The sequence below is a fragment of the Coptis chinensis genome, chromosome 4, assembly GCF_015680905.1.
Source record: "Coptis chinensis isolate HL-2020 chromosome 4, ASM1568090v1, whole genome shotgun sequence".
Lineage (NCBI taxonomy): Eukaryota > Viridiplantae > Streptophyta > Magnoliopsida > Ranunculales > Ranunculaceae > Coptis > Coptis chinensis.
In genome coordinates, this window is record NC_141459.1 from 775,343 (window position 1) to 803,013 (window position 27,671).

At 35.1% G+C, this 27,671-nt stretch overlaps 5 protein-coding genes across 7 annotated transcripts; 4 read left to right on the plus strand and 1 right to left on the minus strand.

Moving 5' to 3' along the window:
• Window positions 1-6,785: 6,785 nt before the first annotated feature.
• On the minus strand, window positions 6,786-7,736 carry LOC147500986 (mitochondrial metalloendopeptidase OMA1-like). Its single transcript, XM_086603723.1, has one exon. It carries the CDS (start codon window positions 7,734-7,736, stop codon window positions 6,786-6,788), a length of 951 nt encoding a protein of 316 aa, XP_086459849.1.
• Window positions 7,737-9,179: 1,443 nt separating this feature from the next.
• Window positions 9,180-13,269, plus strand: LOC147500987 (uncharacterized). Of its 3 annotated transcripts, none has more exons than XM_086606023.1 (3): window positions 9,180-9,598; window positions 11,687-11,778; window positions 12,865-13,269. In XM_086606023.1, exons 2-3 carry the CDS (start codon window positions 11,696-11,698, stop codon window positions 13,097-13,099), a joined length of 318 nt encoding a protein of 105 aa, XP_086462149.1. In that variant the 5' UTR covers window positions 9,180-9,598; window positions 11,687-11,695; the 3' UTR covers window positions 13,100-13,269. The 3 variants fall into 3 exon arrangements, with proteins under 3 accessions (XP_086462149.1, XP_086462148.1, XP_086462150.1); XM_086606022.1 differs by having other exon boundaries at window positions 9,465-9,598; window positions 11,456-11,778; XM_086606024.1 differs by lacking the exon at window positions 9,180-9,598 and adding an exon at window positions 10,252-10,419.
• A 196-nt stretch (window positions 13,270-13,465) lies between these two features.
• On the plus strand, window positions 13,466-15,314 carry LOC147500988 (glycine-rich protein). Its single transcript, XM_086606021.1, has 4 exons — window positions 13,466-13,611; window positions 14,651-14,754; window positions 14,898-15,039; window positions 15,124-15,314. The coding sequence occupies exons 1-4, from the start codon at window positions 13,593-13,595 to the stop codon at window positions 15,156-15,158; spliced, it is 300 nt and encodes a 99-aa protein (XP_086462147.1). The 5' UTR covers window positions 13,466-13,592; the 3' UTR covers window positions 15,159-15,314.
• Window positions 15,315-16,397: 1,083 nt separating this feature from the next.
• Window positions 16,398-18,608, plus strand: CCP2 (ubiquitin-fold modifier). The gene is made up of 4 exons (XM_086606025.1): window positions 16,398-16,604; window positions 16,701-16,798; window positions 17,455-17,487; window positions 18,333-18,608. Exons 1-4 carry the CDS (start codon window positions 16,540-16,542, stop codon window positions 18,407-18,409), a joined length of 273 nt encoding a protein of 90 aa, XP_086462151.1. The 5' UTR covers window positions 16,398-16,539; the 3' UTR covers window positions 18,410-18,608.
• A 5,630-nt stretch (window positions 18,609-24,238) lies between these two features.
• Window positions 24,239-26,679, plus strand: LOC147500990 (flavonol synthase/flavanone 3-hydroxylase-like). The gene is made up of 3 exons (XM_086606026.1): window positions 24,239-24,856; window positions 25,407-25,734; window positions 26,208-26,679. The coding sequence occupies exons 1-3, from the start codon at window positions 24,387-24,389 to the stop codon at window positions 26,418-26,420; spliced, it is 1,011 nt and encodes a 336-aa protein (XP_086462152.1). The 5' UTR covers window positions 24,239-24,386; the 3' UTR covers window positions 26,421-26,679.
• Window positions 26,680-27,671: the final 992 nt, after the last annotated feature.

Below are 27,671 nucleotides of genomic sequence, written 5' to 3' on the forward strand. Positions count from 1 at the left end.
TGGGGAAAAAATCGGGTGAGATGAAATCTGAAAATGAGGATAGGTATTATGTGTAATCTTGTTTTAGGTTTTTGTAGTCGCGGTTTTGGAGTTTTGAGAGGAGGGAAGTTTCGGTGATTGGAGCCATGAGTGTGAGAAAGAGAGAGAGAGAGAGAATGGGAATGTGTTCAACGTTTCCGCCAAGTATTTGAATTAGGGGGGACAATGTTGAAACAGTTGAACTGGTCTGATCAACACACTAGGTCACGCAAAACTGAACCGCACTTTGCCATTTGGCCCGATCCATGGTGTAGCGGGGCCCTTACAAACGTTGTACTAGACAACGGCAAAATAAAAAACACTACGACTCCGCTTGTTTGGTCCGAAAAGAGAGCAAATGAAGGGATGTCAAACTTGAAACCCGAACAAAATACCCACACCGAATCCGGTCCGAATCCGATTTAATATATTGGATTATGGAAAAAATTATGCCGATATTTCTAATTTTTTAAGTAATTGCACGTGATCATGTGTTTATAATTTATTCTGAGTCTATCTATTTTTAAATCATATCAAATAATTATGTCAAACTACAGGTGATAATTATTTCCAAATTCATTATAAGTTTTATTTTGTTTGAAGGATTGGTAGATAGCCGAAGAAGGAATAAAATGTAGATATATATTTCAAATAAAGTTTCTTATCATCTTCTTTCTTCATTTATAACGGGCTTTATCCTACCCGAAATTCAAACCCGGGCCCGATGGGTACCCGAAATATAGAGTTAGAATAGGGTTTGGTCACACTTCTCAACAAAATACCCGACTCCGAATTCGACCCATTCAAACCACGAAAAGTCGGGTTCAGGCTAGGTCGGGTACCCGTTTGGACATCCCTAGGCAAATCTCATAACAAACAACCAAATGTTTCCTTTGTAAATTTATAGTAACCGGTTTACACTCCAAACAAACCGACATACAACTCAAACACTCCAAACAAAGTTTAAAAACATCAAACAGTTCCACCACTACAACTTCTAGTGCAATTTTATCTTCGTTTGTTTTGTGTAACTCGGTGAGTTGAATCGGGATGAGTTTTAAGGAAGAGGAAATAAAAGTGAGGAATTGTTTAAAGCGAGTGGACGGATTAATTTCGTCAAATGCGGTTTTTTTTTTTAGTCGTTTTTTATTTTTGTTGGATTGGGGAAAAAATCGGGTGAGATGAAAAATCTGAAAATGAGGATAGGTATTCGTGTAATCTTGTTTTAGGTTTTTATAGTCGCGGTTTTGGAGTTTTGTGAGGAGGGAAGTTTCGGTGATTGGGGCCATCAGTGTGAGAGAGAGAGAGAGAATGAGAGAGAGAGAGAGAGAGAATGTGTTAGTGTTTTTCCAACTATTTGAATTAGGGGGACAATGTTGAAACAGTTAAACTGGTCTGATCAACACACTAGGTCACGACTGAAAACTGAACCGCACCTGCCCTTTGGCCCAGTCCATGGTGTAGTGGGTTTGAGATTTCCACTGTACTTTGAGGAGCGGGGTTAACACTAGTTTTTAAGAATCTAATGAATATGTATTTGATTATTGGGCTTGGACCATGTATATAGGTTTAGAATCTAAAGAATAGAGGAGGATTTAATTATTGGGCTTGGACTATGTAAGTTATTGGTTTGGGCAAGTATGACGGTTTAGACATATAAATAGTCTTTATTGTCTTTTCGGAGACTTTTTTTTTTACCTAATTGTGGGGCCCTAGGCGGCTACCTAGTTGGTCTTGCCCCAAAGCCAGCCCTGAGCATGTTTAATTTGTCCTCCACTACATAGCTATAGCTATAGTTATATATATATACTAGTTTTCGAACCCGTCCTACGAACGGGTGTCGTTATATTAAATTATTCTAAAAAATATTAACAATTATGTAGAGCTACGAGATATATATGAAAATTATATTAATCACCCATTCAAATTTCTTGCACTACTCTCAATAAAAATAAAACACCAAACCTTGATAACATTATATTCCCTCTACAAATAATACAACTATGTTTCGAGGTTAGTTCACTGCATTTGCATCAAGTTTCCGATTTTCTGTTAATTATTCATTGAGGTTAGTTCAATGTAGTTATTGCATTTAGTTTATGACTTTCCATTAATTATTCTTTGAGGTTAGTTCAATGCAGTTGCATCAAGTTTCCAATTTCCCGTTAATTATTATTTGAGGTTAATTCACTGCAGTTGCATCAAGTTTATGATTTCTTGTTAGTTATTCATTAAGGTTAATTTAGTGCGGTTGCATATAGTTTTTGATGTTTTGTTAATTAGTTTTTTAGATTAGTTCATTGCATTTCCATCAAGGTTCCAATTTCTCATTAATTACTCTTTCAGATCAGTTTAATACATTTGCATTCAGTTTCTAATTTCCAGTTAATTATTTTTAGAGGTTAGTTCGATGTTCAATGCATTTGTATCTAGTTTCAAATTTATTGTTATTTATGCTTGAAGTTAGTTCGACCAGTTACACCTGATTTTTGATTACTTGTTAACTATCATTTGAGGTTATTTCAATACGTTTGTATCAAGTTTTTTAGGTTATTTCAATGCATTTGTATCAAGTTTATGATTTTCCGTTAAATATTCCTCAAGATATTGCGTCCAATTTATGATTTACCATTAGTCAATATCCGATTTTAGTTTAATGTAGTTGCATTCAGTTTTTGATTTTTCATTAATTATTCTTTGAGGTTAGCTCAATGTAGTTGTATCCAATTTTCGATTTCTAGTTAATTGCTCTTTGAGGTTAGTTCAGTGCATTTCCATCAAGTTTTCGATTTTCCGTTAATTATTTTTTTAGGTTAGTTCAATGTAGTTGCATCAAAATTTATGATTTCTCGTTAATTATTTGTTGAGATTAGTTCAGAAATTTTTTATGTTTAGGTCTTTGAGATTAGTTCATTGCATTTGCATACAATTTGTGACTTCCCGTTAATAACTCTTTGAGGTTAGTTTAATATATTTGCATATAGTTTTTGATTATTTATGCTCTGCGGTTAGTTCGATGCAATTACATCCAGTTTTTTATTTTTCGTTAACTATTCTGTGAGGTTATTTCAATGCATTTGCATTTAGTTTATGATTTTCCACCAATTATTCTATTAGGTTAGTTCAACGCAGTTGCATTCGATTTTTTATTCTGTGTTAATTATTTTTTGATATTAGTTCAATGCATTTGCATATAGTTTCCGATTTTCTGTTAATTATTATTTGAAGTTTGTTTGATGTATTTGCATATTGTTTCCGATTTCCCGTTAAATATTTTTCAAGGATTTGCATCCAATTTCTAAATTCTCGTTAGTTATTATCTGACGTTAGTTTAATGCAGTTACATCCAGTTTATGATTTTTAGTTAATTACTTTTTTAGTATGGTTTATTGTATTTACATAAAGTTTTCGATTTATTGTTAATTACTCTTTGAGCTGAATTCAATGTATTTGAATTCAGTTTTTTATTTTATTTTAATTATCCAATAGGGTGTGTAATACCAACTTCAAACAGGGCATAAAAAAAAATTATGTTTCATTTACTATGTGGGATCATAAAAAATTATCCAATTTCCAATTTTCCGTTAATTATTCTTTAAATTATACATGACTCACTATGTATGATCTTCAAAAATTATCTACGAACGTGTAATGTTATATTAATTATTATAATAAATATTTGCAATTATATATGCATAACTATTATATATGAGTATTATATTGATAACTCGTCCAAATTTTTTATAACGTGAAAACTCCACTATCCATTAAAAAAAAACTCACCCTTGATAAAACCCTTCAACTTCATTTTGTTGTTTAATAATAAAAGTTTGATTGAAGTTTTGTGAGATTGCCTAATAAGGCGAAGTTCATATTGAAACTATTTGAATAATAATGTGTTCCCAATTATACGAAAATAGATAAGATAAACACTATTTTAAATGCAAAACTATACTTATCGAAACGTTCCCACAACATATAATACAACTATATTTTGAGATTAGTTCAATATATTTGCATTCAGTTTCTGATTTTTTATTTCGTTATTTTTTTTTATATTAGTTCAATACAGTTGCATATAGTTTCCGATTTCCCATTATTTATTTCTTGAGGTTAGTTCGATGCAGTTGCATCCAATTTCCAATTTCCTATTAATTTAATTATTGAGGGTTAGTTCAATGTATTTCAAACCAGTTTTCAATTTCCCGGCAATTTTTTTTTTTTTATATTAATTCGATGTATTTGCATCCAAGTTTTGATTTTCCGTTAATTATTTTTTAAGGTTAGTTTAATGCAGTTGTATCCATAGTCTGATTTCCCATTAATTACGTTTTAAGATTAATTTAATATTTGCATATGCATCAAGTTTTTGATTTTCTGTTAAATATTATTTGAGGTTAGTTCGATGCATTTGCATCCAGTTTTCAATTTCTCATTAATTGTTCTTTGAACTTAGTTTCATGTAGTATTATATATATTTTAAAATATTTGTCATTATTAGTTTGTCGTTATTATTATTTTTTATATATATACATGTGAGCTTGCATTAAAATGAATGCAAAATTTTCTATTACATGTTTTGTGATGTTATTTTTTGTATAATTTAATTTTTCATTGGAATTTGTTTTGGTTTGGTATATAATTTATTTTATATATTATGAACTTGGAAATTACATTATAGTGTTGATTTTTTTTTATATAAATTCATAATTTTAATTGGAACATGTCGTAATTATTGTCGTTTTTTATATCCTTAACGATGACTAAATATCTAAATCTCAAAGTGAATAGTGCATTAAATCTATCCAAGTTTATTTGTTTAGGCCCATATAGACATATAGTGCATATAATACAATTTTATTTGTTGTCCACTTAGTTTTGGGTGTACACTGTTACTTATTTTATGATTAGTTGATTTTTTTTTTCTTTTTTGTCCCAGTCACATGTGAGGTTAACAAATGTAGAAAATAATTGTTCATGCAACTAAATTCATATTTTTTTCGTTATTTCATTGTCTTTTTCTAGAAAGAAATTTTGTTATGTTAAATTTCACCTAATATCGAGCTATTCTTTGTATATTAGGAAAATCGTTTTTGAACTATTGTTTTAACAATTTAGTTTTTTTGTCTCCTATTTTTTTCTTAATTAGCTATAGTATTTAGGAAAAGTTGAAGAATCTATGAAACTCTAGATGAGATTGTTTCCTTTTTTATATCATGTTTTTTGGTAATTAGTAATAGAGTTTAGAAAAAAACTGAGTCAATGTGATTGCCAAATATTAGTCTTCTACTTTTTTAGAAAAAAATATTGGAGACTCTATGAATCCTCAAAAATAGAGAAAACTATAATATATATTAAAATCCCAATGTCATTATATTAAATTATTCTAAAAAATATTAGCAATTATTCATAGATATGAGATATGGAAATCATATTAATCACTTGTTTAAATTTCTTGCACCATTTTATATCAAAAGAAAGCACCAAATCTTGATAAAACCCATCGATTTATTTTTGTGAGGAGGGAAGTTTCGGTTATTGGGGCCATCAGTGTGAGAGAGAGAGAGAGAGAATGAGAGAGAGAGAGAGAGAGAGAGAGAGAGAGAATGGGAATGTGTTTAGTTTCCGCCAACTATTTGAATTAGGGGGGGGGGGCAATGTTGAAACAGTTAAACTGGTCTGATCAACACACTAGGTCACGACTGAAAACTGAACCGCACCTGCCCTTTGGCCCAGTCCATGGTGTAGCTAGGACCCTTACAAACGTTGTACTAGAGTACTAGACAACGGCAAATTATTCATGTAAATCTCATTGAAATAATCATGAAGCTAAGGACAAATTTTATTTGGAAAATAGACGAAAATGCCAGTAACGTTCTTGATGTTTATCGGAAGTTCAGGTATAAATGTGAGCTCATGTTGCTTGGCACTTTTAGTTAGAGCCAAAGAATTTGGAGATCAATCATAGTTGGAGGAGTTGGAGGCACTACTCTAGGGAATCACTACTCAGTTGAAAAACAATCCAAAGTGATCAACGTTAATTGGCATGGTCCTACTTGGTTGAAACTTGAAAATAAATATTGTTGCGGCTCAAAAGTGGCTATTCTTCTTGCCTTAGGGGTGTGCAACGTTTTGCAAGTGTATTGTGGCCTGAATGTGATGGATTTTCATCAAATCATCTCATATCTGCAATACAAGTCATCTGCAACAGGCCAGCAATCTATTTTCCATTTCGATGTAACAAAAAAATTGACACACTTCTCAGATAAAACTCCGCATATAAATTTACTTGGAACAAAGAACAATGCTTAGTAAATTGATAGACAAATATCATAATGCGAAAGAGTATCCGTTACTATATAATATACTATATATACTACTTGGAACAAGAACAATGCCCAGTCAATTTCCTGAATTCTTCTTGCCGCATGTCGAGTAACAGTTTGATTAACACCATGTTGAAAACTTAAAGTTATCCCTGCGTCTGACCTGAATATTTGGAGCAATCCTGTGAACTCCAAAATCTGTTCACCAGGGAGGCAGAAAGCACCGCACTTTAAACACTGTCATTTCCCAACCATAACTTGTATCACACCCCCATTTGTAAACTTTCAACCATAGCTTGTAAACCTCATCCTTAACTTTGAAAATATCCTATTGAAAAAAACAAAAAAAAATGCACTTTGAAGATGATGTTCAGGTAAAAACATCTACTCATCTACATTCGTTTTCACTTCATTGCAAACTGTCCTATTCGGTTTCATATCTCAGGCTTTACGTTTGAAAACTAAGTTAACAAAATATTCCGACCACGACTCCTTGTATATGGTGAGTGCTTGTTCCATGACATGAGCTTGAGCTAAGGAGTTTGCTCGTTCCTCATAAGATGGATGTTCATGATCTTCTTTCGAAAAATCAGGATACCTCAAAATCATATTCTTCCAAAATTCTACTACAATTTGAGGATTATATCCTGCTGAAGCCATCAATAGTAGCCCAATGTAATCTGCTTCAAATTCTCTCTTACATCTATTTAGGTTAGGGTGTTGGAATTCAACAGTATGTCGAGCTACAATATGCCCAACTTCATGGGCAATGCATGCTGCCACTTCACCATCGGTAAACGCTTGTAACGCTCCTACGGAAATGAAAATAGTTCCACCAGGGATACAGTGCGCATGCGCAATACAGTTATTCACTACTAATATATTCCAATTGAATCCATCATAATAATACCCCGAAACATTACTATTTGGATTACACTTCACCTGTCTTTCTAATCCTTGAATAATATTTTTCAGTATCAACTTTGCCCTCACACTATGAGGATTCTTCTCATCTAAGAGTTTTCCTTTATATTCAATCATACAACCTTCCAACGCATCATCTCCTATTCGTTTATGCATCGTAGTAGGCAAAACGAGACGTTTCCGATTTGTAAACGGAAGTTTCCAATTTGTAAACGGAACATTTACAATACGCAGACCACGATAACAAAACATAGCATATAGAGTACCAATCCCAGAAGCAACCATAATCCCAGAAGCAACCACAATCACAGAACCGACTATAGAATAATCAGACAAGTAATATCTTTGAAAACTAGTAGTAGGAGGCTTACAAGTAGGAACAATAGTCTTACCATAAAGTTGGGCAGTTGAATTAGTGAGATTGTGAAATGAGGTGATTCCAAGCTTTGCTCTCCTGTACCAACTCATGATTCTGATGTTTAAAACTTGTTTTGGAAATATGTTTTTGGAGTTGGAGTTGGAGTTGGAGTTGGTGAGAGGGTGTTTTTGTGCCGGGATTGAGTCTGAAAAGTGAAACAAGTTTTGTCGCAAATCTTTTCTTGTTAGACGAGACAAGAAGCATTGTGGATCCGTTAGCTCTTTTCGGCCCATATTAGGCCCATACTATTATTTTAAGATCTTTGTAATCGCAAGAAAATGAAAAATGGAGTGGGAGAGGAAGATGGAGGAGTGGAGATGGAGAAGGAGAGGGAGAGGAAAAGGGAGAGTGAGAGAGACAAAAAGAGAAAAAACAGAAAGAAGAGATGAGGACATACAGAAAAACCAAACCAAGTTGGTTTCTGTCAGCGTAACCCCCTTCTCCCAAAATGTTCGCTCCGCTCACGGATTATTGCATTCATGGGTCTAACTGACAGCCCCAATTTAGCCCAAGTCATCCACCAAACGGAAAGGCAATGCCAAAATTTAGCTTCAAGTAATTAAGTACTCGGCTCATTTGAGATTGATCTCAACTTTTAGGAGCGTCTATAAAGATTGGTTCCTTAGGCTGAGTCCAATGGTACTGTACCTCATATCTCTAAAACTGAAAAAAAACATTGTTTTGAAGATAGAGAGTAGATTTTTGTGTGCAATGGTTTGGACCATACTATACTTTTGTGTTTTGAGTAATTCGTTGAAATTTCATTGGAACATCCATGGATATGATGCAGTGTGAGATTGAAAGTTGCACTAGATAAAAGAGTCACATTGTGACAATCACTTTAAAAAATCATTTTTCGCCCGTCAATTTAGAGACGTAATTCATAAATAAATTATATATGTTTTATAGGTGACTAGATTAGGCAACCGAGGGACGTTTACCAAATTTGTTGGTTTTCAAATTGGCATGGGGTTAGAAGATTAAAACAAACTATAAGCTGATATAGTGTTTAATAATCATGAGTACTTAATGAAAAAAAAATGAAATTCATTACGCACTCAACACTTTTCAAGTGGTCCACCCCTCTCATTCACATTCAGCCATTACACACTATGTCAGTTTGGGTTCAAAACTTGTCAACCATTAATACCAAGACTGATGATAAGAGCATTCCCAATGCAGGTGAAAATGGGGGGTTTGTGAAAATAGTCACCTCTATTTTGTGGAAAACTAGTGTCAAATGCAAAGGTGAATAACTGGTGACTATTTTCCCAAGTTGAAACCTTTAACCGAGATAGTGGCTGACTTGATATCTTCGGACGGGATGTTGGATTCCGTCTCGTGTGTTTTTATAAAAAAAAAATCATTTTTTTCCCGGAGAATGTCCGTCCCGCGTGTATTTTATATTTTTTTTTAACTTCAGACAAAATACCATACGGGATGTTACATTCCGTCTCGATAAAAAAGTCTTCAGACGGAATCTAACATCCAATATCCCGTCTGAGATTTTTTTTTTTTCACCTTTGCATCTTCACCTTGTTTTTCACCAAAACGGTGAAAAGAAGGAGAAAAACTGCCTACGTGGAGGTGATAAGAGGGGGGGAAAAAATCCATTTGCATTGGGAATGCTCTAAGGAAGAACTTGTAACACATTTAATTTTTTAATTTGTTTTCTTAAGTTGTTTGGAAGAATTTTGGTAAAAAATGTTTTTAGGGGTTTTCTTCTAAATTTCTCATATGTTAGGGTGTTTTAAGTAAACAGTGAGGGGTGATTGTAGAAAGTGAAAGAACCAAGGGGCAGTTAACAAAATTTAAAAACAGAGAGAGAGAGAGAGAGAGAGAGAGAGAGAGAGAAGTAGTAAGAAAGAAAGAGAGAGTGATTCTTATCTGCGAATTGAGTCTCACACTTAAGGTGAGTAATCCTAGAATTCTATATCATATATAAATTGATTGTATGGAAGTCATGCCGTATTCAGAAATGAGAATTTAACTGAACTCATGTACTTTTCTATTTGGTAGAAATTTCGATATGGTACTTTAGCTCGCATAGTAGGATTTGAATATTTGTGATATGATACCTGTAGAAGGCTGGTCTTGGATTGTCTGTGGGTTTATGTGAAGTCAGTTTTTCAAGCTGATGGCATGAATGAATACAGTGTTTGATGAAATGTCTAACAATAATGAATACTACCTATAAGCTATACAATGTCTGTATGGACTACACTGCTTATAGATTTTGCTTAGTTCCTAAAGTTATCATAGTTAGTATGCTATGAGTCTGTGTAGCCTTTTATGTGAAGTGAGGCTTTTGAGCTGACGGCATTTTAGTTGGTTTTGGGTGGTTATGCGATTGAATTGAGTAAATGTTGGACTTTGATAATCCGTACATAAAACTTGTGTGGTGGTGTTGAAGTTGTAGGGGATTAGTTAATGACTGAACCTTGCTTGTTTAGCAAGATGTTTTATGATACTACTCTAAATATGGGCTTTGTGTGACATTGTTCGACATGCCATATTCACTATTTTTCGTCGTACTCGCTGTGATCAGTCCTTTTTCTTTATCAGTTAAGCCCTCCTTGAGAGCTTGGTTTTCCTCTCTCAACAATGTATTCTCATCCATAGGGTCCTCATCCATTGGCCAGACATTTCTTGGCCAGGCATTGATTGTTGAGTGATTAGAGTGCATTCCGCTCCCCCTCTGATACCTCTTGTGGATCAACAATAACCTGAGAGGCAAATTAAAAACTTACATAAGATATCACACTCGCAATGTAAATTATAAACAACTATGTAGACTGTACGCACCCACTTTGTGCATATCCCCAGTGGAGTATGCATAATTAGTGTGCATATCAAGAATTTAACTAGTTTTACTTTATTGAGAAGTTATAATCATATATTTTTCTGTTTGGTAGAAATTTCGATATGGTGCTTTAGGTCGCATAATAGGATACCTGTAGAAGGTTGGCCTTTTTTTTTTTTTTTTTTTTCTGAGTTCATATTAATTCATGAATGGTCGATTTCTTGGCAGTCTAGTGGTTCAGACAGTGGACTGGTATGGTTTTTGCTCAAGGTCTATCACTTATGTTCATGCATGAACTTTTCCTGACATAGACTTAATTTCTTGTGTTGCTCGAGTTTTATTTTGAACTTTGTTAAAACATGAAAAACCATGTTCCTTGGGTCTACTTTCTAAAGCAAAAAGTTTTGCTTCATTTGAATGTGTGTGTGGAAAGTTATGTAGTCGATAAGATAAACCGTCTCTACCCACTAAACTACTGAGTGATCAAAGTATTTGATGAAACCTCAGTAAGAAATTAAGAACAATACAGACGTACGTATTAGTTATACGCACTTATCTATATTATTTCTGGCTTATTGACTATTGTTTTACCAAACTAACAACTGACTTTTTATCGAGAGAAAAATAACTCATATACCCCCCTAGTTGTGAAGTACCCAAATTGTGGATTTTGCTTCCCTAGTTAGTGTGCTAGTGAGTTTGAGTAGCCTATATTGTCTGCGGGATTATGTGAAGTCAGCTTTTCGAGCTGATGGCCTGAGTGAATACAGTGTTTGATGAAATGTCCCTTAGCAATGAATACTACCTATAAGTTATACAATGTCTGTATGGACTACGCTGCTTATAAATTTTGCTTAGTTCCTAAAGTTCTTATAGTCAGTATGCTATGAGTCTGAGTAGCCTTTACGTTGGTTGGGATTATGTGAAGTGGAGCATTTGAGCTGATGGCATTTTGGTTGGTTTTAGGTGGTTATGCGATGAAATTGAGTTAATGTTGGACTTTGGTAATCTATACATAAATCTAGTATGGTGGTGTTGAAGTTGCTGGGGGATTAGCTAATATTGTCTCAAGAATTCAACAGGCTGAACCTTACTTGTTCATCAAGACGTTTTAGTACTATAGTCTAAATATGGGCTTAATGTAACGTTATTCGACATGCCATATTCACTATTTTTCATCGTGCTCATTGTGAACAGGTTCATTGCATGTCCAGGTTCAGTGTTGTTACACACAAAGAAATGGGTGGTGGAGAAACCCCTAAGGATCTTGCAGAGTGTTCTGTTTCAAAGTAAGTCTTGTCTCACATTTTTTTTTTCTTTAATTGGAAGTGACTCTACCAGTCTCTTATTTGTAATTTTCCCTTATATTCATTAGTTTAAAAAAATTGAAGCTTACAGGAACAAAATTGTTACTATTATGGTACTACGTCAATATAAGTATGTCAAATTGTAAATGAATCCTTATAAAGGTGAAGAGGAGGTTGTCTCTCTTTTCCCAGAAAAAAACTATTGCCAAAATTTTAAAAATTAGGCTGATGAATACCGACCTTGTTAAGATGTCTAGATTGATGGTCTTTATTAGTAAAGGGGTGTACCAACAATTTTAACCCTTAGGAAATATTATAAAGGGGTGCTTTTAACCAGGGTCAGCATGGATATCTTCAAGGTGTGAGAGCTAGTGCACTGGCTTCAGCTTTAGCGCATGACACTGAGAAATGGTCGACAGTCTTAAATGCAATAGACTGAGTGTTTTTTACACGAACTCGGTCTTGGCCGAGTTGGACATCCGAAACGAGGTTTAATACCATGTTTGGGCTCCATCAGGTGTACCTATATGATTATTCACTATTTACCATCAGTCCATCATCTTCTTCAAAGAATTGTAGCTTTGCCATTACACAGAGGTCCATGAGTTCCTCGAATAAGCATTGGTATATCCACAACTATAGCTTTCTACTTATTTACTGTTCTTAAAGGGACATATCAACCACTTTGGATTGTTAAGCAAAGTGCTCTGAGCTTGGTTCTATTGAGTACTTGAGGTTGCTTGCATTGCTATATTGTGTGTATTCTTCCTTGAAACTTTAACTAATCCGTCACTGTATGGAATTTTTCCTGCACCTTTTTCTTTATGGTGTTCTTTACGATTTCTGGTTGTTCTTAAAATTAGAATGTTATAATTAAGAAAAGTAGACTCAGATATTGTTTGGTTTGCATCTCACTTATTGAACCCGTTAAGTGTTGCTGAATAAAATGACTACATCTTAATAGGACATTTCACTGTCAAATAGTCAAGTGTTAACGTCTAACATGTAGTCATTTTATTGTGCTGAATATGTGATGACTTAAAGTTTTGGTGTGTTTGGTGTTTGCAGTTCACTTGGGACATGGGTATTCTCAGTAGCAGGAGCTTTGATTGCAATTCCAATTGGCATAAAGAGGAAGTCATTAGGACCCCTGGTATTTTTTGGCACTACTGGTACCATGCTCGATATCATTATGGGCGTTACAGCTTGTGAAAGAGAACACGCTGAGCGTCAAATGAAGCTAATGGAAGCACAAAATCTTTCAACTGATACTGTTTTGGTAGAAACAGGAAGTGATGAGTGATGATTTCATGCAGTTGGGAGTGAAAGTACTCCAGTTTCAAGTTCTGTGCTCAGTGTGAGCTTTTTTATTTCATGCAATTCAGTGTTTCACAAAATTTGTAGGAATCTGTTTGATTTTCGATGATAAGAGAGTACTGCAGTTAGTAATAAGATTTACAAATCTTTCGTGTTTGTTGTACACAATCTGGGGTATGTTCAATATATTTCATTGGACCTTCAGGGAAGATACACTTCATTTATTTGAATAAAATGACGGCATTACCCCTTGAAAGACTTTGTTTTAGGCCTAGAATTTTGTCTTTTAACGGGGTTGTATCTGTACTTGGCACACATGAACGTGCAAGTCACGTGAAACCCACAGGTCATATCAGATAACCAATCAGAGTTGAAGAAACACGTAGCAAGCAAATAGAAGAAGCTTCTGGGCTTCGTTTATTATAAAAAGGCCACCTTGAAAAACTCCACCGTGTTAGAACACGAAGAAGGAAAAACAAATGGCTTACATCGAGAGAGGTACGGTTTTGGGTTATTTTGAGTATAGATATTGTTTTTGTTCCTTTTATGTGCATTATTGGAAAATTATATCTAATCGAAATCGAAGGATTCTGTAATCAGTTTTGAGTAAGATTGGAATTGCTTTTTGTAATGAATTCAAGGAATAAAACGATGTTTGGGTTTAATTAAACTTTTGGAATTAAACCTATATTAGCCCGGGAATTTAGGATGTCAGCAATCACAAATTTGGTCAATTTGGATGGAATATGGAGACATGGAATGATATATATTTTATAGGAGAATGAGTTTGTTTTTACTCGACCGGAGAAGTTGAAATAGTCACTGCAGAGTGATTGGTGTTAGATAATCGATGAAAAAAAATGTAACTATGGAATTAAATGAAGTTTTCAAGTTAGCTATCTTCAAGGTAGAATCATTGATTTGGTAATTTAAATTGAAAATGGATTTATATGGCAAGACCTGTTGTCCTTTGTGATACTTGTTTGTATTACATTAAAAATTAAAATTCAGTTGTTAATTGTTATGTATTACTACACCACAATTAGTTTCATTTTCATGACTTTTTTCGGTCGTTCACACATTTCTTGAAATTCTATTTCTTAAAAGGAGAAAAGAACTGTAGCGTTTATTCTTACTTCTTATATGCCGAGTCTAACTTTGGTGGTGCCTGCATATTACTATAGAGCAGTAAACCCCTCCAGTCATTACTAAATGGAATAGTGCTTCGTTGCCTGTTTTTGCTGGGTAGCCTGATCAGAATCTTTAAATTTGTATGGTATTATGATAGTTATAGTAACCTTAATGCATTTCTTACATGGTTAAATCTCTCTGTTACACACGGACTGATATAAAACCTGAAATATGTAAGATGGTATGGTCTGTGTAACCATGTTGTGAAACCACAGACGTGTGATTGGAATCTCTCCTTGTACTTTTCGAATCCTGCCATAATCAGATGAGAGGATCTATTATAAACAGAAGCAATCAAGAAATAACTTACTGTTTGTTTTCTGAATTATGTTTCCATATTCTTCAGGTGTTGTGCAATCGAAGAGGTCAATATGGAGATTGAGGACAATTACCGATTTCTTTCGGTCCATAATCAATTTCATAAGAATTTTCTTCGGGACTTTGTTCTCGGTATATTCTGGAGTTTTTAATTTTATTTCTTTAATGCTCTCCTTTTTCGTTTTCCTTTTCTTTTTCAACAATGAAGATACGCATTTTTCTTTTGAAAACAATAATTATGTAGCAGCACATTCCTGACGTTTGGCATGTCGCAGGTGGACAAATCTGATGCATACAAAAAGTCAGGTAAAAAATGGGATGGCGGTGGCCCTGGCGGTCCTGGAAGTGGTCCTTACGGTGGTGGAGGTCCACCCCGGCCTCCCCGAGGAATGGACAATGTTCGAGGAATCGACCATAGTGAGTCTACACTTTGCTTGCATTTACTTTCTTGTTCTTTTAATTTTCGTATTCAACTCACAAACGCTATGTTGCACTTTCCAGGTTCTCTGCCTGCTTGTGGCTCCTGCTGTGGTTGAGACAATGGCTTTGCTTCTTGGACAGAGGAAATGTGTGAAAGTCTATGTCATTATGTTTATATGTGGAACTTCTAAGATTTTCAGACTTGATGTGAAATAACTTTGTTGTACTGACTTTGTCTCACAATAGCTTCTTTATAAAGTTGTTGATACGTATTTGATTGGCTTACAAATTGTAGTATTACCATTATAAGTCTGTTGATGGTATACCATTTCCTGTGCTGTTGGGCATAAGATCCCATCCCCTCTGCTGTATGCCTGTTTATAATCAGGCCGAACCATCCTTCCCGGGGTTCCCTACCCTAGTCAGTAAAGACAATTTCATTTCCATCCGCCCCAATATCTGAAAATGCTGTCAAGCTGTAGGAATGCTATCTGCGGAAGAGTCCCCTGACCCATACCACATCACTCCACATTCAACAATTGTCACCTTCTGAATCAGTTGGTTATATAAAATCTGCCTTATCTGTACAATGTGAACTTGAAAAGGATGAATAGAGTTTGCACGGCAGTTCTAATAATCGTCCCCCGAATCTGAACCCAAAGATAGTTGAATAATGATGTGAATTGCTGAAGGCTGCAATGTACAAACAATTGTTGGCTCGTTGCTCAAACAATGCCCGCTCACGGCTCATCAAGTGTACATTACATAGAACAAGAAGTAGCAAGATAAAAGAACAGGCAAACACAGACTGCGTTGTAAGTTGCAAAGAGGCCACTAGGTGTGCTAGCTGCTAAATGGCTCAACCTGTGACCTAACAACTAGCAACACTTGTGCCGCCTTAAGAGCATTCCCAATGTAGGTGGATATGGTGGGTTTGTGACTTTATTCACCTCTTTTTTGTTTAAAACCTTTGCCTAATGCAAAGGTGAATATGGTGGTGACTATTTCTCCAAGTCAAAACGAAGGTGAAACCTTCAACCGAGATAGTGGCTGAGTTGTGAACTTTTTGGATGTTGGATTTTGGTTCATGTTTTTTTTTCAACATGGAATGAAACATTCCGCCTCGCCATAATTTTTCGGTTTATTTTTAAAATTTTGATGATGTTTAGTATTCCACCTAAAGATACGTTTTCCGCATTGCATTTAACATCCCGCCCAAGGATTAATATTCACCTTTGCATTGGGCAGTCTCACGTTGTTTTTCACTAAAACGAAAATCAAAACAAAAGAGGAAAATATGGGTTTGTTTTTATTTTTCTGATAATAGTCTGGCGTCACATTCCTCGTAAATGTTATAAGAAAATAGAAAAGGTGTGCCCTTAAAAAGGTTTTCAGGCAGGGGCGTAAATAACAAAACTTATTCTGATTTTCACCCTTTTTGGCTTGGTCTCTATTTCTCCCCCTCATTCTTTTCGTAGAGAAACGCAGTGCGTATCAATGGCGGGCGGTAAAGTTTCCTTCAAAGTCACTCTCACATCAGATCCAAAGCTTCCTTTCAAAGTGTAACGTCTATTTTCTCTCTGCCTCTTATCTTATTATAATGCTCGAAATAATTCTTTACTTTTTAATATTCGTTTGAAAATATATATAAACAACAGGTTTAGCGTCCCCGAAGCAGCCCCATTCACAGCAGTGCTGAAATTCGCAGCTGAAGAATTCAAAGTTCCTTCTCAAACTAGTGCCATCATCACCAACGGTACGGTACCTCATCTATCTTTTGATTCCAATTACCAAATTATGATTCTTTTTATTCAAATTCTATTGTGTATAAGTATGAACATCAATTGGAATTTTTTTTGCTATTCTAATCAACTATACTACAACAAAAGTGACTATCTTTATCACTGACAAGTAATATTCACATGACTATTTTAAAGATCTAAAATGTGTACGTAGCTAGAGAGCCCACTGAAAGACAACTCCATGCGCCATCTAGAAGGCCTATAGGATTTGTGTAATAAGTATAGTGATTACATATTGTGTTGTAGGACAAACTGATATCACTCTCCAGCAATAGTAACTAGCACTTGTGTATGCACATTCTACTTGTTGGTGCGTTTGATGTGCTGGCGTGTATGTTCTCTTTGGAATTACATATAGTTTAGTTTATTTTCCTATTTCTTATAAATAATATTCGGCCCTTGCCTTGTTAATGATTAAACAAAATATACTTAGTGGGAAATTTTTTCTTGACCCTGGACAATCACTGTTTGTAGATCATCTCTCTTTACAAGTAGTAAGTTAAAGATATTTGGCCTTTCCCCGGAATCTTCGCTATGTCAAAAAAATTTTGAATTTCTTTTTGGTCTTACTCTACTGTGTTTAAGTTTATTTTCTTCTTTTGGTATACAGATGGTGTGGGAATCAATCCTCAGCAAAGTGCAGGTATGTCGATAATTTTGTTTTAGTCATTTATCTACTTATTTATTAATTTATTTTGTCCTATTCACCGATTTTCCTCTTGGATGACGTTATTCTTTTATTCTGCAAACTGATTCATAAAATTGTAAAATGAAGAGATTTAGTTATGCTATTCACATCAGACTTGCCTTTTAGGTCATATAGCTGATACCCAATACTAATTTGATTAGTAATATTTTTTACACTGTCAATTATTACTATGTTGAAGCTGCATCTGGATGGCCGGAGGTGAGTTCAGTCTGAAAACAGGATGAGATTGTTTAACTGAAGAGAGGAGCTTTGAGTTTACCATCATGTCTTGAAACGATGAAGGATTGTCTGAAGGTTATTGATTGAGACATGGAATGAATATCCATCTTTGATGTAGTTAGGCCAACAGAATGCTACCTCAAAAGTGAATTAATCTTTTATAGTGGAGAATTGTGCACTTTTTTGTGAATTCTATATGCTGGACTTACATGAAAATGGCCGAATGGTTGTTTATAGCGAGGTGAAAATTTATCCTTACAAGCTGTGTTCATATATTCTAACTGCACATCATGTTTTTTTTTCATTATGTCCTAGTTATGAAATCCTCTGCCTAAAAGTTCCCATTTTGATATACTTGTTAGCAGTACAGATATATAACTGTGTATACTATAGAGGAATGAGATGCAATACCCCTACGTCTATTGATGCATAGAATCTTGCTTCCCATTTACGTATGGTTGCAGTGAGGTCCTATTCATATTTGTTCTTCTTTCCGTAGAAAGAACTTGAATAATAAATCAGACAAGTTTCATATCTAATTCCCTACTTTTTCTTAACAGGTAATGTCTTTCTTAAGCATGGCTCCGACTTGCGTTTGATTCCTCGTGACAGGGTTGGGGCGTGGAAACTACCATAGGTGCATCCTTATGTAGGTGTAGAGAACCGTAACTTATATTGCACCTATTTTCGAACTCATACTTGGATTTTATATCTATTATGTAGAATTCCATAGTATAAAAGTTCATTTACGTCAGACAGCATGTAATCTATGCCCAAACATAGTGAACTCAACGGAACAGAAATAAAAATTGAATCGCTTGTTACCAATGCGTTAATACTTTCTGTTTATTATTTATTTTGTTGGGAACAAAGTTGTATTGCAATCAACTCCAGGACTTAACATCACTAATGGGTTTGGTCATGATGCAGTAGTGCATCTTTTGCTAGTCAGGTGTCGGAAATTTCTCAGTTGCTGTTGATAGAAGTGCTTATAGGTTATAACATAGTAGTCCTGGTAAATCAGATAGCTGTTGAAGAAGCAGGTAGGAACTTCCTTGACTTCCCCTTCCCAGCATTTGCGGACATTTTGAGTTTCTTTCTACAACTCTCCCTTCCTAGATTTTCTCCTTAGTCACCTTTTCTTGCCCATATCTCCTTTTTTTTCTTCCTAAGGCCAAGCCAAGTCCAATGGAGCGTCAAAATGCTAACCCGCCAACACTATAGCTATTAATCTACCTATACATTGCGGCTAGAATTTAAAGGGAGGTGGGAGAAAGGGCAAAATGGGGAGGGGAAGAAAAGGGAATTTGGCATACGCCATTGGAAGTGGTGGCTGGCAATTTATTTTTTGTTTTATTATTGCCTTTGTCAATTGTCAATGGCGGCAAACAAGAAGTTGTGAAATTTAGTTTTTTGTACGCCTATATTATTGGCGGGTGGAAAATGCGAACCCCCAACTCTATACACTATTCTATTGCGGTCTGGTGCACCAAATCATTGGACTTAGCCTAATTCCCCAGGTAGCGTGTTGACGGTGTTGTGTAGCTTGAGTAGAGCAAAGAAGTTTACTGAACCTCATCTCCATTTGGACTTCTCCTTGTATTTAGTTTTTGGTTTCTAGTCCTAATTCATCCTAGCTGCACTTTAGTAAGGGTCGTGAGATAGAGTATCTCAAGAATGCTAAGTCAGCAAAGGCAGGAAAATGAAACACAAAGAAAAATATTTCAACAAAAGATCCCGATCATTTTCTTCTCTCTTTTTTCAGGAAAATAAAACACAAAGAAAAACAGATTTCAACAAAAGATTCCGGTCATCTTCTTCTCTCTTTTTTCAGTCTCTTACAGTCTTACTCCACTCTTTCCTCTATATTTCCTTTTTCATTTGAACAATCAAAAGGACACCCACTTCTCTCCATAGTTCTTGTTACATATATACCATAATAAAAATGTTTAATTAACTTCACCTTACTAATTACTTTTGAAATTTGCATTTGTCAAATTCTTTCGGTGTGAAACTTTTAACTATCCGTCCATCATTAAGATGTGCAAGAAATTAAGTAGTACTAAATAAGCAATCCCCCCAAAAATATTCTCAGTGTATATTGTATATAAGCTTTTCAACCCCAGGCCGGGATTATAGAACTCGTCAAGGCCCCATCTCTTAGTTAGTGCGAAACTGAACCTTGTATTCATAACCTTGTAAAGGGACAACTCAAGTACAGGCCAGAGTAAGGGACAACTCAACTACTCAAAGTACATCATCACTTCTCTGCAAAGCCTGTTGCATTTCGTGCGTATGGTTGGTCAATCTGTCAATATCTGAATCCTTGGCCGTTTCAGACCTGTCCACTATCGTGACTGTGTCTTCCCAACAACCCCAAAATCATAGAACCTTCTATTTTAAATTGCGCCTGTTGCCCGGTATTACGGTATACAAGAGTAGTACCATTGTTATTACTTATTATTGTTAAGATTATCGAAAAAAAATTGGTAGTATTGTTATTTGTTAGAGTACTCGTATTGTTAACCAACGCACATTTTCTATATTTGAACTTGACAAATCTCCCCTAGTATATCCCCAAGGCCACAACACGAAAAAGATAAAACAACCAATCAAAAACTGATCTTCCATGTCTGGCATTTCCTAATTTCCCCCCAAGGCAAAAAGAGAAATCAATTGATGAGCAAATAGTTAGACGAAGGGAGAGTGCTTGCGCTACCTATCATCAAGATGTTAGGAATATAATCGAGCAAATGAAGAACTTGCATGGCAAAGAGAACGACTAGACATGGTTTAGCTCCGTGATGTTTATTCCCAACCTACCTCAATCAATGGCCTCGATCGGTTCACTGTTCATATCCGAATCAACTCACTGGTGTGAGACGCCAAGCAAGAGACATTGAAAAGTAAGTGCTCCATGCAAGGGTAGATCAGTTTTGTGGTAAGCTAAGGGCATACGTTCAGCATATCCTCATGCCTTAAATGAGATTGACGTAGAAAGGTCAACCAAATTAATTTAGTTAGTAAAACACGTACCATACGAGTTGTAGCATTTAATCGTGAGGTAACAACATTGCTAGGGAAAAAAAACTAACGCTGATATGGATTTGCATGTTAAAAATGACCGATTTTGAACGCATAAATTGAATTGCCACATAAATTGTACCAAATTATACTTAGGTGGCCATTCAAATTATATTTCTTTTTCCAAATATCAAAAATTAAAAATAGAAACAAATAAATAACTTTTCCAATTAAATAGCTAATTAAAACCCAATATAGTAACAAAAAATAACTAAAAACTTATATATATTTTCACAAACAAAAAAATAAATAAAATAATTAAATAAAGAAAAAACCATCGCCTAAAAAATTCACTTTCTTCATTAAAAATCCTCTCTCTCTCTTTCTTGTTACAAAATTTCACTTTTTATCACTTTAATTTATATTAATTTTGAATTGAGAAAAAAAAATTGTATGTTCTTTATCTATTGACTTGAACAAATGCTTGAAGAATGATGAACAAGACATGGAAAATGAATGGTTTGAATATAAAAATAGTATGACTAAAGATGAAGATGTAGTACAAAAGAAAATTAATAAACCCGATTTAACTTTTTTTTGTGTTAAGAATTTTTCACTATTTTTTTGTTTGTGAAAATATTAATAAGTTTGTTGATTTATTTATTATTATTTATGGTTTTAGTTTTTTAATTAGGTAAGCTATTTGTTATTATTTTATTTTAATATTTGTTTTTTATTTTTGGAAAAAAAAATTAGGATTTGGATGCCATGTAGGAAATGGAGTCTACAGGAGGCGCTCGCTCGCTCAAATTGTACACTCTCATGTGCAACAAAAATATACTTTTTCAAGTTATTAGGACATAAAACTCTGTTTCAAATGAAAATAACGAATTCAACAAGTACCAAATTATAATATGTTTTAGGCCCATTAAAATTATCGTATGTGAAACATTGTAACATTTATGTGAGTTCATACTATGCGGGCGGTTCAAACATTTAAAAGTCATTCTATTAAGCTCGCTCTCCTAGGGATTCACAAGTCTAAACAGTAACCTACTCCCAAATCTATCTTTAAAGGCTTTAGGGTCGGGTTTTAACCAGCCCTATATATTTTATTCTTTTACAAATGCCATTTTTCAATTGTTTTTTTTTTCTTTTTTTACAAATGTCATCATGTATTTCAATGGTGTGGACCGGAAACCTTTAAATCCTTGGATGTAAAAAAAAAATATAATTTATAAAGAAGTAACTAAAATCCATAAAAGTTCAACTTTGATTTGAATTAAAGAAATAAAGTCTTATTTTTTTTATTAGGCACCCCAATTTTTGAAAATTTTTGTTATTAAGACAAGTTATTGGAAGTAAGATTCTTGGTTTTGTTATTTTAATTTAAAATATTTAAAAAAAGAACAAATTATGAGATGCGAAATAGTGAAAATGTGAAACTATAACTAGGGCTTGGTTGAATTTAATTAGGGTCTGTTTTAGAACAATGCACTTAGTTCGTCGGCCCCGCCCTAAACTCTGTGGAGGGCTTTAGTTGTGGGGCTTAGGGTTTTTATTTGGGACAAATTCCCACCCCGGCCTAGTTCATACCCTCTCTCGCTCTCTCCTAGGGATTCGAAACAGTAACCCAACTCTCCCCAAATCTGTCCATTTCCTCGCCAAATCACTCAATTCCTACCCAAATCACTCAATCCCCAACCCAAATTCATCAACTCCATACCCCAAATCCCTAAAAAACAACTCAAATCCATCAAATCCAACAAATTTCCTCACCCCAATTTTTAATTTATTTGATTTGTGTGAAATCACTTCTGGCTTAGTTGATGCATTTAGTGGGGCGTTTTTTTGGAAGCGCCACTCTGACGCAATGTACGTAGTCAAGGCATTGAGGCACACCTAAGGCTTAACACCATCTTTGTGCCTTAGGCGCGAGGCGTGAGGCGTGGTGCGCGACTTATTAAACTGAGGCTCGCAATAATAATAAAAAAGATTTAACAAATAATAAAATAAATAAGAATTAAATATGATATTAATCATCATTGATTTGTTTAACCAAACATTAAAATTAATTCTATGTGATTGTAAACATTAGCAAAATAAAACTTGTATTTCTCAATATAATCTAGCTCAACTTCAATAAACTAGAAGAGTGAACCAATTGAATTGAGCCGAATGAGTTCTTTACGAAATAGAACACATGATTCGAATTTCGAATCCCGTAAAACTTCATTTAATTCATATTTGTGTATTCTCTCAATCTATATAACTTAACAAAAATTAGTCAAAATGAAAACTTAGAATGTACTCCAAGATGAAACTTATTAAATTTGTACAATTTCTTGTATTATATAACCATTGGATCGAGTGTAAATGTGTCACATACAGTAAAATTTGTGCAAAAAAATGAAAATATTGTGAATGTTGATAAGGGGTGTGCCTTGTGCGACGCTCATCAAGAAATGGCACAAAAGGCACGCGCCTTATCTTAGCTCCCACGCCTTGGTCAAGGAGAGGCACAAAGGTGCGCTTTGTTGCGCCTTAGTCGCACGCCTCTTTGCGACTTCACTACATTGCTCTAATGTTTGAGGCTTTCAGGTTTTCTATTCTGACCTTCGGGTCTTTTTGGAGGAACCGGGCCGGAGATAGATGCTTTGAAGGTTTTGATTTGGTGTTAGTTTGGTGGATGTACATCAAACACGTACTCTATATTTGCTGATGGCCAACATAAAGAGAAGGTATTGGGGTTTGTCTATAGATTTGGGCTACCCCGAGGATATCCCTATAGGGATGATGGGGATCGAGATTCAATGGTCCAAAATAAAAACAAAAAGGAAGAGAGAGAATTGAATTTGTTTTTGATTTTTCGACCTTTCCAAGATCTTATCGGATGTCTCCCCGTAGGATATCCTCGGTGTAATTTCTATATGAGTTTATTGTTATTCATCTTTGCTTTGACTCATGTAATTTCTTCTGGCTTGTTAGCTGTTTGTTGTAATCTGGTTCAGATCATGAATACAAAAGTGATTTATCGAAAACAAAAAAACATTTACAATCCACTATGTTTTTTTGGTAAAAGCATTTAAAGGAAAAAAAAAAAAAATAGGGATCCCAACAAATATTGACTTTTTGGTGTTCGACTTGTTCGGTAAGGCAAATTAAGACTTGTGGGCGAACAGTTGCCACCAGACGTTTTAGCCAAGGGACAAAGAGTGGACTGCTACAATGGGTTTTTTTTTAGGAACCAAGTACGGATCAGTTTAAAAGAGCTTCTAGAGTTCTAGAGAATGTGATTCCATGATTAAATACAACACCAAAACCAATTGAAATAACTATTTATGCTAAATCTACTTCATGTTGGTAGGTTTAATTGGTGTACAACATCTTGCCACGCGATATACAACCATAAAATCTATAGTACAACAGAATCATATCACTTGATCCAAGATTTTCCTTCCTTCTTAAAGCCATCCATACGACGATACGTACCAACCCCTATAAAGCCATAATAACTCCCAAAGAAAAGGGAGAAAGCTTTGTTACTTTTTGTTACTCTGACTAACTGGCCTGGCTGCACGTTTGTAACGATGGAGGTAGCGAGAGTGCAAGCTATAGCGACACTGTCCAAAGCAATGGACACAATCCCTGACGAGTTCATAAGACCACACGAAGAGCAACCTGCACTCACCACCTTCAAGGGACCTGTACCTGAAATCCCCACCATTGATTTGAGTGACCATGATCAGGACTACCTCGTCCATACAGTTGCTAATGCTAGCAGAGAGTGGGGATTGTTTCAAGTGGTAAATCATGGAATACCAGTTGAAGTTATAAGCAAGTTGCAAACTGTTGGGAAGGAGTTCTTTGAACTCTCACAAGAAGAGAAAGAAGTGTATGCTAGACCTGCTGATTCTGTCAGTTTGGAAGGATATGGAACTAACCTTGCAAAAGAGGCGGAAGTAAAAACTTGCAATTGGGTTGATTATTTGTTTCACAATGTTTGGCCTCCTTCTCGCATCAACTACGGAATCTGGCCTAAGAATCCCCCTTCTTACAGGTATCACACTGCCTTGCTCTTAACTTACTTTTTTGTATTTTCCCATTTTTCTTAATGTTCATTTGGTGTGTGTAGAATACTTACATCCGAGAGAATTTCGTTCTCAGAACATATATCTTTCCAAATCAAATTAAATAGTTTTGAAAGAAGATTTTGGCATAAATGAAAAGATCCTTGATTCCGTGTTCTTGAAAGTTAGACATATCATGCAAAACATAATGCAATCAATGGTACACCCCTTGAGGGGGAACTCATCTTTTCTGCCATAGGATTAAGATTTTTCTGAACAACAAGTCCACAACACCCTTTTATAGTTTTATGGAACTTAAGAAAATAAGAAGGAAACACTAATCCTTAAGAAAGTTGACTTCAGACGAGCTACGTTATTAGCCCTGAAAGCTACATTACCAGCCCCGAAAGCTAATCGAACATAGCGACAATATTTGATAGCCCGAAGGCCATATCATCTTAAGCATCTACGTGTATAGTTTATGTACATACGTTTTGATTTTGTACTTTTTGTTTATATATAGTTTGTTGCTTTGTGTAGGGAGGCAAATGAGGAGTACACAAAGTTTTTGAAAAGTGTGGTAGATAAGCTGTTAACGTACCTCTCATTAGGACTAAGACTTAAAGGAAATGCAATAAAAGAAGCAGTGGGTGGAGATAATTTGGAATACCTCCTGAAGATAAATTATTACCCACCTTGCCCTCGCCCTGATCTGGCTCTTGGTGTGGCTCCGCATACTGATATGTCAACCATCACTGTTCTTGTCCCTAATGAAGTTCCAGGACTCCAAGTGTTCAAGGATGACCATTGGTTTGATGCTAAGTACATTCCCAACGCTCTCATCATTCATATTGGTGACCAGACAGAGGTAATCAAATTAGATATTAACGAAGTTAGCGGTCGATCACCCTGCCATAAGTTACAATTAATTGTTCATTATATATATTTTTAAGACCAACTGCAGACTACTGGGAGTGCATATCGATAAATATTTTGCACTTTGGTGATCTACGGTGAACATAGACACTTACTTTTTCAAAAAAAATAGGCCCTAAGTTGTGAATTGTGGTTGAATCAAGCAGGTGAAGTTGATGTTTTTGATAATAATTGGCTTGGAAAAGAACAATGTATCTCTATTAACGGAAAATCAGTTTCACCTACTTGAAAGGTCAAAAGCTTCCAAGAGCAAAGAACGAATTGCTTGTTGGGCACTGTTCTAATATCATTTTCTAACGATGTCATGTTTTTACACAATGAAAATGATACAAAGTGATATATAAAGTGAAGCGATATTTTTCCTTTTGTTCATAAAAAAAATGTACTTATTTTTTTTTTAAGCAGATCCTGAGCAACGGAAAGTATAAGAGCGTGTTCCACCGGACTACAGTGAACAAAGATAAGACTAGAATGTCATGGCCAGTATTCTGCTCACCTCCAGGGGAGACTGTTATAGGGCCACTTCCCCAACTTGTTAATGACGAGAATCCACCCAAGTTTAAGGCCAAGAAATATAAAGACTATGCGTATTGCAAACTCAACAAGCTTCCTCAGTAGCAGAGTATTTGGCTATTTGCTACATCATGCGTACATGCACCTCTTACAAGTATCTATTTGACTCTGTTTTGTGATGTTCTGTTTAGGCAATATAGCTCAAGCGAACCTTTTCCGATGCAATAAAGTCTTCTTTTCTAGAAGCTATAATGGAAATGTATATGCATGCCTTGAGGCTGATTCTGTTTATTTGAACTTTGTTATTTGGAAACACCAATTATTTATGGATTACTCAATAAAAATCTATCTTAGCGCGCGTCAACCATGTGTCTATGTTCACCTGCACACTACCGTTTGTGCAGGACTCAGGTGTTAAAACTTGTTCTTTGTCCACATAATCTCAAGAATCAAGTTTTTCTGCGATGACATATTTGGGCAAGAAAATAGTCCTATATTATCCACTTGACAATTGGCATGATTGTTGTTTTTCTGCGATGACATATTTGGGCAAGAAAATAGTCCTATGTTATCCACTTGACAATTTGCATGATTGTTAGGGAATAACGATAATTTGTAATATGAACACACTACTACTTCAGACAAATTCTAAATATCCACTACAATCAACTTAGCATGCCCAACTCTCTAAACAACTATTAATAACAAATAATAATGTAAAGAAAATATAAAGCATACCACAACACAAAGATGTACCGTGGTTCGGCCAATGATGTATATTTCCACAAGAGCTAATTTTTTTATAACGTGGGAAGGAAAATTACAATCACTCATCTCAAATCTATCCATCTTACTAGATCACTCCTCTCTCTTTACAAGTTTTTCTCTCTGCAAATGTTTTCTCTCAATCTTGATTGCTCTCAAAATTGGGTTTCAATTTTGTGACTTTTTGTATTGGCTTGGTTTTCCAAAACCCTGCTTTTGGTTTTATACTGCCCTTTCAATTTCGCAGTTACTGTAATGAATTAGAAACTACAAATATAGGCATGGGCGGGGCTTTTGGCAAAGCCAATTCGAAGTCGGCGCCTCAAGAGCCTGTTCTTGAGAGGCTAAAAAAACTATCTTTTTTTCCAAGAATAAGGGCACGAAAGGCTTTTTGTTTAGACTAACTGAAGCCTGCCAGCGTTCAGACCTCATCATTTCTTTCTCATCCTCATGTGAGGAATAACTCCACCAATGATCTCTAGTCGATCTCTAGAGTCTAGACCAACTAATTTTCATTAGGGATTCATGATATATAGAACACACACTATTTTGTTTTTGAACCAAAATATGAAGTAATTAATTACGCCTCAA